Source organism: Prunus avium, chromosome 6, assembly GCF_965620075.1.
Source record: "Prunus avium chromosome 6, drPruAviu1.hap1.1, whole genome shotgun sequence".
NCBI lineage: Eukaryota > Viridiplantae > Streptophyta > Magnoliopsida > Rosales > Rosaceae > Prunus > Prunus avium.
Genome location: NC_142289.1, coordinates 3,701,649 through 3,720,027, shown reverse-complemented (window position 1 = coordinate 3,720,027; position 18,379 = coordinate 3,701,649). Strand labels below are relative to the sequence as shown.

The following is an 18,379-nucleotide window of genomic DNA, read 5'->3' as shown; positions in this document are numbered from 1 at the left end:
TCCAATATCTTAATTGACTCCCATCACTTTGATTCACTTCGATATGTTATAATATTTAACAAACTAAATTTACATGATGTGATGTTCACAACAAAAAACATTTTTATATATAAACTATTCATGCGTTTGAAAATTATCACAAAATTCTAGTGAGAAAAGAAGACACAAGAAATTTATTCAAAACTTTAGCCAGGTTTCAAAATTATCACAAAATCCTCATGAAATTTGTTGGAATTTTGAGCACTTGTTCCCAAACAATTTTTTTGAAACCATAAGGATTGCAAGCAATAATTTATGAACAAAAAGTACATGGGATTTGGAAGCTCTCAGTTCAAACTGAATCCAAAGGCATATGCAAGCAATAATTTATGATACAAGTCTGAAAATTTGGACATTTTTGTAACTTAAGTAAAAAAAAATACATAGCCTACCAATTGCTACTCCACTGGTCTCCTATATATTTCCCCCCATTGTAACCTTCTTCTACCAATTGCTTCCGAACGTTTGATTTGTATGTAATTGTAAGTTGCAGTACTGTAAACCCGCACACCTAACCAAATTAATTAGGCTCATGCACAAACAATAATATATAATCACACTTTTTTATCTTCAAATTAAACCAATTTAAGATTGGTAGGTGGTAAGCCTTTTTTTAATTAAAAAATTTATAATTAATTGTCGTTCATAAGATTTGACCTATGTACTAAGTAGTTTCATGTTTTAATTATTTAGAAAAGTATCGGGATTCCTATAATTAATAAGTTGATTATTAATTTCTTTCCTAATCCTTGTTTTGTTTGTATTTCTTTCCCAGTTAAAAAAGTTGATTTCTTTCGGAATCCTTATTTTTCTTGGATTTATTTCCTATCCTATCACACATATATGCATATTGAAACAAACACGTCTCTCTATATATATAGAAAGTAAAGTGCCCAAGTTTTTGTACAGCTTCTAGTCTTATACATACGTTTCTACTAATTATAACCTAGGTCACCTGCAATCGCAAATCTCCATTGGTTTCTTCTTCAAGTTTTTGGCATCATGTGTATGAGAGGTGGCGGCGCCAGGTCCATGTGTACAAAAAGAAGCTATAGAGCAAGAATATCACAATACCTACCCTCCTCCTATCATGATCATGATCATGATCATCAGTCTGACTTTAAAAGATCCAAAAAATTGCCAATGTCCTCATCAAAATTCACGAGTATTGATGACCTGCCTGACCACATATTGGTTGAAATTCTTTGCCGACTCCCACAGAAATCCACTTCTCAATACAAGTGCGTATCCAAAAATTGGTATCTTCTCATCTCTGATCCTTATTTCTTTCGTCGTTTTCTATGTATTCAACATGAACGGCAAAACCCCATTAAACATACCCTCATCTTCTCGGATAATACAGATCGGAAGACGGATTTTTTTTCAATAGAGGAGCAGTTGGGACTACACAGCAAACACAGGCGCAAGTTCTCTTTCAGTTTCCTCCCTTGCTATGGAGCCACAGCAAGAGAACCACTTGTGGTTGGGACCTATAAGGATCTAGTTTGTTGCTGCGCAACTTGGTACAATCAACGTGACTACTACATCTGTAATCCCTACACTAAGCAGTGGGTTGCTCTTCCTCCTACCCCTCGATGTCACAAGGTAGTACGAGCCGGATTCATATGCAATCCTAAGCACCAAAATGATGATGATGATGACATTAATATTGGAGATCGAAAACAAGAATCCTACAGGTACAGGTACAAGATTGTGCAAATAATAATTCCTATAAATAATTATGCAATGCGTAAATCCTTTCAGTTCAACTTGCAAATGTTCTGTTCTGAGAGTGGTAAATGGACAAAGGCAGTTGCATTAACCCCACGAAGCTTTTGTTTGAATCATTTGTCTAACGATGCCGGTGTTTCTCACAATGGGATGTTGTATTGGCGGGGACATGATTTTATTTTTGGCTTAGATCCCTTTTCCAATGATAACACTAATACTAGTAGTAGTATGATTACTGATGATATTATTGACCACCATACATTTCATTGTCGTTTCATTGGTAAGCCGGCTGAAGAGCGTGGACAATCTATTTTCCTGGGTGTGTGCCGAGGGCGCCTGCGAATGTGTCTACTGTTTCCCTATACAACTCCGGATGGTCGACACCACCATGGTGTTAGTATCTGGGTGTTGAAAGACGTCAACAACAAATGGTGTTTGGTACACAGAGTTTACACCGACCAGATTTTTTCGGAAACTCCACTGATGAGTCGATACAAAAATATAAGCTTCTCAAAAAAGACTGTAATGGTGCAAGATTTCGATCCAAATAACGAGGATATCTTGTATCTACAATTGTTTCAACGCCAATTCATGTACGACCTTCGTACTAGAACTCTAGAGGTCGTTATGCTCTGGCCATATAATGCTATTGTTTGTCCTGGAAAACATGTTTTCACATCTGTGATACCATGGTGGCCAACACTACAGCACCAATATGCATATGCATCTCCATCTTGACCCATCATATTAATTTTTGTTTTCTTTTTTACACATAGATTTGTTATTAAGCTTGATGAAAAATGACATTATTGTCACATTGATGTATGCAATATCCAAATATATATTATGATTCTATGAAAAAATCTTATTTATTTATTTAAACTACTGTTTGCTATAAATATTCAGCCTAGCTCTCCCCCTTCGTCCTATGGATTCATTCATACACACTTTCTACTATCTGCTTCTATTTCTATTCGATTTCTTTCTAACAGCAACAGTGACGGGTATGTTGGCACTGTATATTGTGACTTTGCCATTGTCTTTGGCAACTCTGCTGCTGATCCATACTTGCCTCAAGACATTTATGTGGCCGAGTTCACCTCTTCTTCTTTATATTTCCAATGTTTCAGTATAATGGTGCTAAAAGTGAACACATAAAATCATGGGAAATTTTAGTGCAAGTTTTGCTTAATCCTAAGTGAATTGTGAATATTCAAAAAGAAATTAAAGTGGTTCATCTGTAAGGACGCACACACAGCAAATGCAACAGCAGGACTTCTTTAACGCTGGCCTAGCCAAACCAGGCCTCACCAAGACACACCTTCGTTTAAATTGAGAATACAACTACACAACAATTTGTGTTGCTTTTCAAAATTTGGTATTTTTAATATGTCCAGCTATAATAACATCCTTAACAATGCAGAGTTCTTTTTTCTTCTAGCATCTCTAATAAATCTATAACAAATTAAAATATATAAGAAACAACTCCAAAATAAAATTTGGGATCCGATTGAAGCCATTGCATTGGAAACATATATACCTCAAGGTGACATTTTATAGGGGATTTAATGTTCAAGAGTGAACTGTTTTGGAAATCACTGCAAGATTCACCATACTTATAAATAAAGTTTAGTATAAAAATTTACACAAAATCATAAACGTCCTTAGATCAAAAGTCACAATATCAAGCAGTCCAAGAAATCAAATAAAATTAATTTAAATGGCAACGCTACTTTTTTATAGTGGGAAATGATAGTCAACTTTCTTGCCTCATTTATTAGATTATTACTACTTTAAATTTTGGGGGAGTTCATCTGCCCTTAATAAACTGTTTGAGATTCTAATGGGAATGCTATGAGAAATTGAGCTCAATTATCTGCGTGCTTTTGAGAACTGGTGTCAAACTCTCATTGGTGTTTTGCTTAATAGATTTTGATTTGCTTCTTTGTTATTGCTTCTTTCGCTTTTTGTTTCTATTTTCTTTACATGTTTCTAGTTTCTTGATTGAGGTGGGCTTACAAAGTTACTAACTTTTGCTTAGAACGTGGTGATGTTGCAATAATCAATTATATTTGCTGATTTTAGTTTTCTCCAATATCTTAATTGACTCCCATCACTTCAATATGTTATAATAATATTTAACAAACCAAATTTACACGATGCGATGTTCACAACAAAAACATTTTTATATGTAAACTATTCATGCGTTTGAAAATAATCACAAAATTCTAGTGAGAAAAGAAGACACAAGAAATTTATTCAAAACTGAAACCAGGTTTCAAAATTATCACAAAATCCTCATGCAATTTGTTGGAATTTTGAGCACTTGTTCCCAAACAATTTTTTTTGAAACCATAATGATTGCAGATCAATTTAGAAGTTTAATTAACATTGCTATTTACCTAACTGTGGCTAACTACTCATTGTGACAGTAAGCCAACTGTGGCTAACTAGCTAGTTCCCTTTAGGTTCTGATTGATAGCTTGCTTCGAGACACTGTGATATTGGTACATTGATTTAGTGTATCAAAAAGTTTTCCCTTGTTTGATTAGAAGAAACATACTGCTCCACAAGGTTCTAGAGTCCGACAAGAAAGGGAAACTTGAATAAGGTTTTCATTTTTATGAAATGTTGGGACATGGATTTTTATTGTAAGAATCCTATTCCTTTCTAGACTCTCTAGTTCTGGTCTGGTGTTTCAGGATTCTAGTTTTGGCTTACTCTTTCTTTCTCATTCCAAAGTAAACTTCTTCATATCCTGTAATTATTTTGATTTCATAAGCCCCTTTTTTATTCTGGGGATCTCGTATCTTATGCTTTTTCGTGCATGAGTCATAAGATGAGCTGAAAGTGTTTACAGTCTATTCTTGTATCATCAGCGCATATCAAGTTAATTTTTCAGCAGCCAAGAATCATTCTACCGTGCAAGTCATAGAGCAAAGCATATCCTTCCCCGAAAAATGCGTAACGCTAGAAGTTTGTACCACATTTGCAAAGAGTAAGGCTAGACGTTTAATCCCACCTAACCTTGTTTGCACCATATTTGACTAGACCATCTCGTCAAGACATGTGGCATCAAACGAAGGCCCATGAAGTCCAACGTAGTTGCTAAAGTTCACAAGCTACCATCGTGTCACGGGATGACTTTTTCGGAGTCTTCCTTCGTGCGGCCTCAGACTTGATCGCCTCTCTCGAACAAGCTAAGCAGCCTTCCTTCCCACAATCTAAGATCGAATCAAGCAAGAACACAACGCAAGAGCAAGAACGATAAAAACACTCAAGAACGCACAAGAGAGTTTGGGAGAATATATGCTTGTATTGCTACTCAAATGCTTTACAAGTTGTGAGGTGAGGATACACAATGTGACATCCTCCTTATATACTGTTCCTATCCCACCTACCACCACAGTAGGTGGCTAAGATACAATGTCACCAACCGAGACTCTACCTACCACTCTCACCAACCGACGTCCACCTACTACTGTACATCGAATCTGGACATGTGGGCTAAGAGGTCTAGCATGATCAATCCGACGGGTTGGGCCTTGAACATGCGGGCCGTGACATTCTCCCCCACCTAATCCGGTGACGTCCTCGTCGCCGAGGTAGTTCCTTCTCGTTCGAATGCTTTGATTTAGTCCTTGTACTGCCATAAGGACTCTTCTCCCAATTGCCTTCGGACTCTGGCAGGCCCTTCCATTTGACAAAGTACTCAAAGTGTCTCGATACACCTTTGTGTCGCACCTTGCGCTTGGCCATGATGCACTCGACCTCCTTGTCAAATGAAATCACCATTAAAGGTGGAGCTCGTTGAGGCTCCCCACGACTTGGCTCCTCGGGGTCAGCATGGTAGGGCTTGAGATTGCTCACGTGAAACACCAGATGAATCTTCAATCGTGGCGGTAGTTCCACACGGTAAGCAGCTCTTCCCACAGTTCGGATGATAGGAAATGGGCCCTCATATCTCCTCAACAACGCATTGTGTACCTTTCTAGTGGACTTGTGTTGAGAGGGGTTGAGCTTCACAAAGACCATGTCACCCGGTTGGAATACAACATCTCGCCGGTGCTTGTCCTTCCATTTCTTCATCTTCCGAGTTGCCTTCTCCAATTGAGCCCGAGCTATGGTTGCTCAACATATAAGCATCTACATCGACTCTCAATTGGTTGTCAATGAGATCACTACCAAATTTGCGACAAAGGACACGTCCATGACTGCATACTTGTCGCAAGCTCACCTATCTCATGGGATTAGACATGGAAATTTCATTCCTAAGAAGTTCAATCTGTGAACCAAACTCAGGTGCATTCAGTATATAGAAAAGATATTTAAAGATTACAAAGCCTAATGGTTTTTTTTGTGTGTGTATATATATTTTTTGGGCTTTATGGCCTAGATGACTCAACCATGTACTAACTGGGCTCCAAGTTTGCAAACCATTACATTTGACTCTACATTTAAATATGAGATGCCCAATTTAATTGTAACACTATCGCCCCAATTTAATAATTTAAATAAAAATTTCTCAACTAATTCCCTATGAACCAAGGCAACCCTTTTTTTTTTTTTTTAAATTTAAATTCTTTGGGATCCTGTTATTTGGCAGCTGTTGCGTAGATTTAGCTCCACCAAAATGGATTAAACTGCATCCTCAACTTGTGATACTCGCAAGTGCACGAACCGTTGGTAGTATAGCATATGTAAGTGCGAGGTCGGTTCCACAGGGATTGGTGATTGAATGATCCAATTTAGTTTCCCTACACAAAATAGAAACAAAAACAAAGAACATAAAACAAGGAAGAAAGAAATAAGTAACTCAAGCAAATAAGTTCCCAAGTTCAATTTAGATTAATGGATTGATTCTAGCTAAAGTATGATTAAGCCATGGTGTGTGGTCATAACCTTGTGTTCCTAATTCCCTAATTTGATCATTTGTTGTCTAACCTAAAATTAAGCATTAGGAACCCATTAAGCATAGAAGAACATTTTAAACAACCAAGTATGTATCTAATCCCTGTTGTCGAATGTCCATACATACTCTTCCTATTCATAGTTCAATTCGAATTAAAGCATGGTGTATACTCTTAATTCAAACCAAGATAGCTAACATGCAAGCCTAAATGGTGATCAATCATTCAAACTAGCATATTAACTTATAAGCATAATGAATAAGAACAAAAACCATAATTGAAACTTGGAAACTAATTCAACTTGAAAACTTAAGAAAAGAATTTACATAACAAAGAAAAATAAATTACAACTAAGAAAACATTAAGGAAAATTTCAACACAAAAGATTTCATTACAACAATTGAAAACTAGAAAGAGAAACTAAGAGAATTTGAGGGAGAGAAGGGAAGGGAGCTCTAGAGAAGTGTTTGAGAGCTCCCCCCCTTGGGGTGTGTTTACAAGCTTGGGAAACCTCACTATATATAGGCCTAAGGAAGCTGAAAATCTGAATTAAGTATGGCTAATGCATACAACACTTGTTTTATAAAATCTGAAATGGTTGATGCACTTCACTAATGCATACAACACTTCCATTATAAAATCTGAAATGGTTGATGCACTTCACTAATAAATCCCACCAGCAGCCCTAGCTCATCTTCATGTCACCATGACCAAGCTTCCAACCAGAAATGATAGCTCATACCTAGCTCACCATGACCAAGCATCCAACCAGCACATGCTGAGGTCAGCATGACCAGCAACTTCAAGGGCTTACAACTTGGGCTTCTCTTAATCAAATTAGGACTTTAAGCACTCTAAATTGAAGTTCAGAATGTCTTCTTTCCAGCCATATGTTATTTGGGCCAATCCAAGGTCGGAGGAAGAAGTTAAGGTCGAAACAAATTGCTAACTCATTTTCCGCGCTGATAAGATCCATCCTGAGCATGGTTCTGTGTTTGCTAGGTAACGGACTCCATATTTATCCAATAGGGCTGAATTTTGGATATGTTATAGTACACACCAATTGGAGCAACTTTCATGAAGAATGTGGCCTCATCCGAGCTATGTAGGTTGCTGAAACAAAGCTTGCAATATGACCTACGGAACTGGACTGGCAGGGGGCTGTAGCCATAATGAATTTGTCTTTAAGCTCTTCATCAATTCATCCAAATTAGGCCTTAACATGCTTGAATTGCATGAATTATGTTCTCCAAAGCCATCATTGTTACCTAAAGCTCAATTAACTGAAAGATAAACACAAAAAGGATTAAAAGCACAAGTTTAACTCAAAAACATAACCAAATCATAAGCTAGAAGGGTAAGAAATAATATACAATTATGAACCGATCAAATACCCCCAAACCTAGATTTTGCTAGTCCTCGAGCAAAACAACACAAAACAAAGTTAAAAACAAAACTAGAAGTTAACTAAACCACTTTCGTAGGTAACTCGATTGCATTTAGCATATGCAACAAGCCTTTAAACCTCTAGGCATCCCTAGTAGGAGGAGTTGTGTCTCCTGAGGGTTTAACAGATACGATACCCACAAACGTTTTACTGACTCTGTAAAACAAAGTAATTAGAAAACTTAAAGATTGTTAGTCCTTAAGCAAAACCAAAAACAAAAACAAACACAAAAACACAAAGAACTTAAAACAATTTTTCCGAACATTTTCTGAAGAGAAATGACTCATGCACATGACTTAAACGTTTTAACAATAAAAGCTCAATTTTTAGACATTATTTACAAAGCGGCAAAGTTCTAAACACAATATGCTCAAAGTGTAGTAGTGTGATAGCCAAATGCAACAAATTCCCCAATCTTAGTTTTCACACAATTTCAAAAATCATACAAAGCATAAGTTCAACTTCAAATCTCACCAAAGTTGTCCTCTCACAAATGAATCACTCAGAAGAGGGCTATAATGCACACTCAGTTATAAACATGAGAATAGAGTTAAACCATAAGGGACTTAACTCGCAATAGAAATATGAAGAACTTGCATTAATATGATCTCAAGAAGGATGTCAAACACTTAAAAGTAGAAAAATGAATGCATTTCAACCACATGACATTTAAGATCAATTTAGGTCTTTAACATGGGTTGTAATGGGGCCAAGGGTGTAAGGTGAGTAAGAAATGAAGGATATGGATAATACAAAGTCCAAGGAACTCGCAATGCAAGAGCATAAAATAATTGTTTACAAGACTTCGAATCATCACGATTAGATTTTTTTCTTTTACCTGATCAAAACTCCTTATACCCTTCATTTACATTGATTCACTCCTTTCTGTTAGAAATGTGCCCTAAGAGCCAATACATTTGATGTAATCTCCTTAGAATACATTTCGTATATGATATATAAAGGGCAAACTTATTTGTTATCTTTTACATCGTGTAAAGAAACAAATGTCCCGGGTATGCTAAATAAGAGATAAAGTAATCTAAAGAAGATTAGATTCGGGAGACCTTTAATCTCTAACTGTAGCATCCCAAAATGTTCCTAATCATAGGTTATCAAGTGGGCCTTGATAAACCGTCAAGATTAGCACATATTATGTATGCTCAATTGGGAGGATGGTTAGTCTCAAACCATTTGTGTAGTTGACACTAATACAAGTATGTGGGTGCTCATTAGTGAATGAGTACACTGAACGCGATCAACCGTAGTTCTCATATGGAGCATTTATCTATATGTCAAATGAGAATTCATAGTTGCAATAATGCAAATTAGTCCTTAGACCTGAGGCATCATGGTTGTCCTGTGATGCGTTATTGATCTTTGATAGCTCTTAAAGGCAAGCCGTAAAAGATTTGTCTTAAGTGTTGTTGGGATCTCTTAATTCATCATAGGGGCATGTGAATGTACAATAAGGAATCTCTACTTTCGATAAAGAAGGAGAATGTTTCAAGATGTGATTCAGTAAATCTTTGGCCAAAGTATTTTGAGCTTGATTTAGAAAGTTGTTCTTAATCATGTTCTTTTGAATCACATGAGGTTATAAATCATATTAGGGGTTTGACATAAACAATCCGTACCCTAATAATATGATTTGAAACATTGTATAAGAGAAGGATCGTATTGCATTGCAATTCCAACTGAATAGGTTCTTCATCTATTCTGGTTAGCTTGGGTAGCCTTGATATATTGCTAGATGTCACTCTTGGCTTGTGGAAGTCCTAGGATTGATTGTGATCGATCCAAATAAAGGAAGAATTAAAAAGGGGTTTTAATTCCAGTTGGTTAGAAAGAGTTCTAATATTTTCCCACTTCCTTGCTAATTAGAACCTAATGGATCGCACACCTTAAATGGTTAACTTTGAGTAATACAAATGAGAATGAGGAAATCAATTTGATTGATTTGATGTGGATGATTTACTACGTGTAAAAACGTATTTGGGCCTCGATAATAGTTAGAGGGAAGTCCAAATGGTTGGGTATCAAGCCCAAGGGCTTAAGACACCTATAAATTATGGTTTAAGTGTCATAAGGCCCAATTTTGGAAGCCCAATGGGATTTGGCCGAAAATGGTTAAGTGAATGTGTATGGGAATTGTTTCCATAAGCTCATTAACACACAAACACAATCCAAAATCAACCAAATAGGTTTGGGAGATCAAAGAGAGAAAAAGGAGAGTTTTCAAGAGTGAAATACTTTCATTTTTCAAAGTGGTTTAGATTGAAACCAATCTTGAGAATCTTGCACTAGCATCCAAGTATTCTCAAGATACTTCTTCTCATCTCAAGGTTCCATTGGTGTGGAGACTTAGAGGCCATATACTTTTGTGGCTCACATGGAGGAGAAAGATTAAGGAGCAAAGATCAAAGAGGAGATCAACAAAGAGGAAATCATCAAGAGAAGACCAAACACAAATTGGTTCATATAATTGCTTCAAGGGTAATTAGATCTTATCCTTTCTCTTGAATTTTCATTTATGAAAAACATATCAATGTTCATGGCTTAAGATACTTGGAAGAAGTTTTGTTTTTGAATTTAAACAACCACCTTAGACTTCCGCTGCGATTAATTTGATTAAATGCATGTTTAATATTCAAATGAACTTTGAAAAAATGTTTTGAAAATCCTACAATTGGTATCAGAGCCATAGGTCATGAACTTGATATGTTTTTGGGGTTTAGAGATGCATATATGGGTTGTAAATTCATTTAAAAGTATAATAGTTATACTTGATTTATTTTGATTTGATTGAATAAAAATCAAATGGAGTGAAAGGGGTTGTTTGGGATTTTGAATTTCCGGATTTGTGTTTTGATGATTGATGCTCTCTTAGTGTTCATATATGTATATGAATATTAGAGCATAGTTGCATTAAAACTCCCATGATTTTAACTTCATGAAATATATGATATTAAGAGCATGAGATAGTTAAAATGGAATATGGATTTTTCCGGAAATAGCATGAACATTCATATTAGTTCATATGCATGTTCTTGGTGTTCTTGATGTTCTTGTTATGGGATCTTTTTGATCCATAAGTTATGTGACTAATTTTGATGATTGTGTTTAGTGGAATTTTCCACCAAGATAGGTCAAAAGATGATGATGATGTTTTATTATAAAATTAAAAGTTTTTCAAAAATGTTTCCACTCAATAAACATTTACCCACCACACTAAAATTAATAAGATTACTTTGGTGAGTGTGTGGGGACTATCTAGATGTAAATGATGGTGATTTGATATAAAATGCAAAAGTTGATCAAATTATTCCTATCACTAATTATTTACCTACCACACTAAAATTAATTTTGATTACTTTGGTGAGTGTGGTTGGCCTACCTAGTCACATTCATGATTATTCACTTAGTTGGAAAAATTATGATCACCACTTTGTATTATACAAATGCATGCTTTAACCCCACACCCTAGTGGATCAACTTTGAATCCATTATTAATTGTTGAATAGTTTTGGATATAGTTGCAATATATGATAAGTGTAACTATGCCTAAAAGGTTTCTACAATTACATTTACTATTGTAGTAAAATGTTTTCACTCCATGGTAAATTTATTTTATTTAAATATGGTTACCACTTGAATTAAACCCATATATATGTATGCAACCCAAGAGCATGTTTTTACATTGCTAGTTTAATTGTTTAAAGCGTTTAAATAATTAAAGGATGGTTATGGACTTAGACCAAACAATTGAGCTATGTGATTGGCCGCTTATTGGATATGTATTCGATTTTGATTGGCTATGTAATAATGAAATGGCTTTCATGCCTAATTTATTTTTATGCGCGCGTAATTAAAATGAATCACCATCCAAGACCATGATCCAACATGGTGGCTCGTGTTGGATCAACAAGAAAGTCCATAATCATCCTACAAGCCCAATGCAATTGGAATGTTCGGTAATGATGATAATTAATCAATTAGTAGTATCATGTATTCCCACTATCTCAAGCAAATGGTTTCTAAAACATTTAGTGGGAGTATTATGTGCTACTAATATATTGCACTGGGAACCATTTAATGAGATTAGATAGGTAATTTTAACAGGATTAAAACTGGATTAAAATGAGACCAATTTAACTACCCTCAAAGCAATATTAAGTTGATAAGCGAAATGGCACTTTGAATGCTATTTTGTGGCCTTCCACCGTGGTAGTCTCTTATTGGGTGGCACATTTACACCTTGTTGTACCTCAGTGAGGCAACATCCAGTACTTGTAACCATCCAAGGGAAGCCTATTACACATACTTGATGTAGTGCGGATAGATAACGAGTGTGGCCAACAAACTGTTAGGTTGAGGTCATACTTGAAACCCTATACCCACAAGCATGGTGGGAATAACTTAACTAAGACGAACGAAACCAACAAACTGTTAGGTTGAGGTCTAGTTCTCTAGAGGCCATAGTGATGGGTATTCACATTAATGATGTGATTGGATAAGAGTATCCTCTCATTAGTATCATAGCAATCCAACAAACTGTTAGGTTGAGGAAAACTATGTGAAAGTGAGACTCCCATCCCCACTAAGAGTTTCAACGGAAACTCTCGGATTTCAGGAGGGATATGAAATTTGCCAAAAATAGTGGGAGCTACTATCATGACTTAAAGACCCTAAGTCCTTGGTAGAAGATTAATCTAAATTAAAATCTATTTACGTTTTGCAGAATTTCAAATTAACCATCACAAACCCAATCTCAAAGATACTTGACTCAAACGTCCAAGATGACACGAACTATCCGGTTTGATGCACAAACACCAACTTGTCCTATAATTGGATGAAATTAGTTGTGTATAAGAAAACCCCACCACATACCCCTCTTGGTCCATATGCCATTGAGGAGGAGACAAAGGCTTATAAGAAGCATGTGTCAGATGACAACCGAGGTAAAAGTTACATGTTGGCATCCATGAAAAGGTGAAGCTACTCCTAGCTTACAATACCATATGTGAACTTGTTGTGACAAGAATGGTAAGTGGGTTCCCGGTTAATCAACATGATCTCAATGTAATATCATTACATAAGATATTGGAAAATATGGATTTTTCTTTGATGTTGAAGTTCAACAAGATTCTTTCTTTCATCCCTATCATTAGTTAATCCCAATATGTTATGAACTATAATATGGGAAAGATGAATGATACCCTATATGAGCTACTCAATATGGCTATAGTAGCGTAAATGAATATCTCAAAAGATAAAGGGTTAAAAGGATAGTTGCAATTTTAGAAGGGTTCTTCTTCTTCCAAATCCAAACAAAAGGTAAGGATAAAGGAAAGAAGAAGAAAAGTTTTCTAAAAACCCAAGGAAGAAAGAATACAAAAGAAAGACAAGTAACTTAAAGGTACTTGTTTTCACTGAGGCAAGGATGGACATTGGAAGAGAAATTGCAAGAGATGCCTTGCAAGCCTCAAGAGAAAAAACCTTCGGAAGGTCACTCTCTTGTTCTAAAATTAGTAATTACAGTTAAAGCTTCTAAACTGAATAGTTGATTCCGGAGCTAGTCAACATATATGCAATTGTGTGCATGGACTAGTGGGAGTAGAAGACTTGGAAAAATAAGAAATGGTGCTGACTGTGGGAAGTAGCACTAATGTAGTTGCTAATGCAATAGGCACCTAACATCTCAGACTACCCTCTGAAGAAGACCTGAATTTGAAATAATTGTTATTTCATTTCTGGATGTGTAAAGAACTTAATATCCGTCTCTATATTTTAAGAGATGGAGTTAATGTTTTGTTTGACAAAATTCTTTGTTCTATTTCACATATCAATCATATCGTTGCTTATGCAATTTTGATTGATGGTCTCTTTTCATTTAAGAAATGAATGGTAGCATTAACTGTATATGGATAAAGATGCAACTAGACCTGAGAGGCCTAGAGATGTGGATACATCAACTAAATTGTGACACCTTAAACTTGGAGGCATTAGCCAAGATAGAATTCACCGGATGGCAAAAGATGGAACCTTTTGGATCATTTGATCATGTTCATATGCCTACTTGTGAATCTTGTCTACATGGTAAAATGACCAAGTCTCCTTTCACTGGTAAAGGAGAAAGAGTTACAGAACTGTTGGGATTAATTCACTAAGATGTTTGTGGATTTTTGTATACAAACACAGATGGCGGTTATTCATACTTCATTACCTTTACCGATGATCATTCACGGTTAGGGTATTTATACTTAATGAAGCATAAATATGTTTTTTGAAAAGTTTCAGGAATTCAGAAATGAAGTTGAAAACCAAACAAGCAAGAGTATTAAAATCCTTAGATTCGATCTAGGATGTGAATACTTAAGCACATAGTTTCTTGATTACCTCAAGGAACACGGCATCTTATCACGATGGACTCCACCAGGAATTCCACAACATAATGGAGTTTCTAAAATGAGTTCCATGAGCTGTACTAATTTACCTATATCCTTTTAGGGATATGCACTTGAAACTGCAATTCATTTGCTAAATAGAGTGCCTTCCAAATCCATTCCACAAACTCCATTTGAAATGTGTTTTGGGAAGAAACCAAGTCTTGATTAGATCAAGATTTGGGGTTGTCCAGCATATGTAAAGGCAATATGCGGATAAACTAAATGCAAGGTTAGTGAAGTGTAGATTTATAGGGTATCCAAAAGGAAACTATGGGATATCACTTCTATCACATCGACGAGCAAGAGTTGTTTGTCACAAGGTCAGCTACCTTCCTAAAAGGGAATACACTCTTGATGGGAAAAGGGGGACATGAGATAGAACTCAAGGAATTGTCCAATGAGCTAGAAATCAACACTGAACTAAGTGCAATCCCAGATCCACAAACTTGTTGTAACACAGACTCCACGTAGTTCAAGAAGGGTTAGCAGAATGCCTAAAAGGTATTATGGTTTCCTTCATGACAACAAAGGAGAGTTGAATCTCCTAAGTGATTGTAAGGATATCGAAGACCCTTCGAACTACAATGAGACAATGTCAAACATTGACTCATAGAAATGGCTTGGAACCATGAAATCCGAAATGGATTCTACGTATACCAACAAAGTCTAGACTCTAGTTGATCCTCCTCCTGATATTGTACCAATAGGGAATAAATGGATCTTTAAGAGGAAGATAGGCTCAGATGGGATAATAGAAACCTACAAAGCAAGGCTAGTAGCAAAGTGCTACAAGCAAAGAGAAGGGATTGACTATGAAGAAACCTTCTCTCCTGTCACTATGACAAAGTCTATTCGGATTTGGCTTGCAATAGCTGCATACCATGATTATGGGATTTGTCAAAATGGATGTGAAGGCGGCTTTTCTGAATGGCCACCTTCAGGAAGAACTATATATAGATCGACCTGAAGGCTTCATTTCTAAAGTTGATAAGCATAAGGTATGCAAGCTACATAGATCCATTTATGGGTTGATGCAAGGTTCTTGGAGTTGAAACATCCTATTTGATGAAGTTGTCAAATCGTTTGACTTCATACAAAACATGGATGACCAATGAGTGTACAAAAGGTCAGTGGGAGTTTAGTAGTATTCCTAGTGATGTATGTAGATGACATACTACTTATCGGAAACGATATAGGAATGATATCTTCTGTGAAGCTGTGACTCATTAAAATCATTCTTAACGAAAGATTTTAAAGAAGCATCTTACATACTTGAGATAAAGATTTATCTTGATAGATCTAAGAGAATGATTGGATCATCTCAATCCTTGTATGCTGATAAGATGCTAAGGAGATTTCATATGGAACAGTCTAAGAAAAGTTTACTTCCAGTATGACATGGACTTCACTTTTCTAAGAGCATGTGTCCAAAAACTCATTATGAGATACAGTAGATGAGTAAAAATCTCTTATGAATATGCAATAGGGATTCTCATATATGTCATATCATGTACAAGGCATGATATTGGTTATACGAGTATAACTAGAAGATATAAATCAAGCCCATGATTGGATCAATTGGGAGCAGTCAAGTATGTTCTTAAATACTTAAGAAGGACTAAGGACATGTTCCTCATCTGAGAGAAACATCAGAGTAGCAAGTGGAAGCATTTACTGATTTGGGTAATATATCTATTATCAATTATTGCAAATCCACCTAAGGGTACGTCTTCATTTTGAATGAACACGTAGTTGTTGGAGAACAACTAAAGTTGATTACATTGTCGCTTTAGAAGCTACAATAAAATCTGTTTGGATAAAAAGGTTCATTACCGAACTAAATGAGGTTCTAACCATAATGTCACAAGTACCTTTACTGTGTGATGACAATGGGGCGATAGCTCAAGCCAAAGAACCTAGGTCTCATCAAAGATCCAAACACATAGAAAAATGTTACCATTAGATGGGGCATCTGCAAACAACGTAACAGATCCACGCACTAAGCCTATGTCACAGTCACAACTGGATAGACATACAGAGATAATGGGTATGAGATACATGGCTATGTGGCTCTAGTGCAAGTGGGAGATTGTTAGAAATGTGCCCTAAGAGCCAATACATTTGATGTAATCTCCTTAGAATACATTTCGTATATGATATATAAAGGGCAAACTTATTTGTTATCTTTTACATCGTGTAAAGAAACAAATGTCCCGGGTATGCTAAATAAGAGATAAAGTAATCTAAAGAAGATTAGATTCGGGAGACCTTTAATCTCTAACTGTAGCATCCCAAAATGTTCCTAATCATAGGTTATCAAGTGGGCCTTGATAAACCGTCAAGATTAGCACATATTATGTATGCTCAATTGGGAGGATGGTTAGTCTCAAACCATTTGTGTAGTTGACACTAATACAAGTATGTGGGTGCTCATTAGTGAATGAGTACACTGAACGCGATCAACCGTAGTTCTCATATGGAGCATTTATCTATATGTCAAATGAGAATTCATAGTTGCAATAATGCAAATTAGTCCTTAGACCTGAGGCATCATGGTTGTCCTGTGATGCGTTATTGATCTTTGATAGCTCTTAAAGGCAAGCCGTAAAAGATTTGTCTTAAGTGTTGTTGGGATCTCTTAATTCATCATAGGGGCATGTGAATGTACAATAAGGAATCTCTACTTTCGATAAAGAAGGAGAATGTTTCAAGATGTGATTCAGTAAATCTTTGGCCAAAGTATTTTGAGCTTGATTTAGAAAGTTGTTCTTAATCATGTTCTTTTGAATCACATGAGGTTATAAATCATATTAGGGGTTTGACATAAACAATCCGTACCCTAATAATATGATTTGAAACATTGTATAAGAGAAGGATCGTATTGCATTGCAATTCCAACTGAATAGGTTCTTCATCTATTCTGGTTAGCTTGGGTAGCCTTGATATATTGCTAGATGTCACTCTTGGCTTGTGGAAGTCCTAGGATTGATTGTGATCGATCCAAATAAAGGAAGAATTAAAAAGGGGTTTTAATTCCAGTTGGTTAGAAAGAGTTCTAATATTTTCCCACTTCCTTGCTAATTAGAACCTAATGGATCGCACACCTTAAATGGTTAACTTTGAGTAATACAAATGAGAATGAGGAAATCAATTTGATTGATTTGATGTGGATGATTTACTACGTGTAAAAACGTATTTGGGCCTCGATAATAGTTAGAGGGAAGTCCAAATGGTTGGGTATCAAGCCCAAGGGCTTAAGACACCTATAAATTATGGTTTAAGTGTCATAAGGCCCAATTTTGGAAGCCCAATGGGATTTGGCCGAAAATGGTTAAGTGAATGTGTATGGGAATTGTTTCCATAAGCTCATTAACACACAAACACAATCCAAAATCAACCAAATAGGTTTGGGAGATCAAAGAGAGAAAAAGGAGAGTTTTCAAGAGTGAAATACTTTCATTTTTCAAAGTGGTTTAGATTGAAACCAATCTTGAGAATCTTGCACTAGCATCCAAGTATTCTCAAGATACTTCTTCTCATCTCAAGGTTCCATTGGTGTGGAGACTTAGAGGCCATATACTTTTGTGGCTCACATGGAGGAGAAAGATTAAGGAGCAAAGATCAAAGAGGAGATCAACAAAGAGGAAATCATCAAGAGAAGACCAAACACAAATTGGTTCATATAATTGCTTCAAGGGTAATTAGATCTTATCCTTTCTCTTGAATTTTCATTTATGAAAAACATATCAATGTTCATGGCTTAAGATACTTGGAAGAAGTTTTGTTTTTGAATTTAAACAACCACC

At 36.0% G+C, this 18,379-nt stretch overlaps 2 protein-coding genes across 2 annotated transcripts; one reads left to right on the top strand and one right to left on the bottom strand.

Annotated features, from left to right (window-relative positions):
* The first annotated feature begins 1,024 nt into the window (after positions 1-1,024).
* Positions 1,025-2,555, top strand: LOC148293505 (uncharacterized). Its single transcript, XM_088255778.1, has 2 exons — positions 1,025-1,298; positions 1,403-2,555. The coding sequence occupies exons 1-2, from the start codon at positions 1,130-1,132 to the stop codon at positions 2,506-2,508; spliced, it is 1,275 nt and encodes a 424-aa protein (XP_088111904.1). The 5' UTR covers positions 1,025-1,129; the 3' UTR covers positions 2,509-2,555.
* Positions 2,556-5,295: 2,740 nt separating this feature from the next.
* Positions 5,296-5,859, bottom strand: LOC148293504 (uncharacterized). Its single transcript, XM_088254020.1, has one exon. It carries the CDS (start codon positions 5,857-5,859, stop codon positions 5,296-5,298), a length of 564 nt encoding a protein of 187 aa, XP_088110146.1.
* Between the last annotated feature and the right edge of the window lie 12,520 nt (positions 5,860-18,379).

Coding starts and splice junctions, on each gene's coding strand:
- LOC148293504 (XM_088254020.1), bottom strand. CDS start 5,859: ATGAAGAAATGGAAGGACAAGCACCGGCGAGATGTTGTATTCCAACCG.
- LOC148293505 (XM_088255778.1), top strand. CDS start 1,130: ATGATCATGATCATGATCATCAGTCTGACTTTAAAAGATCCAAAAAAT. Junction 1,299..1,402: donor AAGTGCGTATCCAAAAATTG/GTATCTTCTCAT, acceptor CGGATAATACAG/ATCGGAAGACGGATTTTTTT.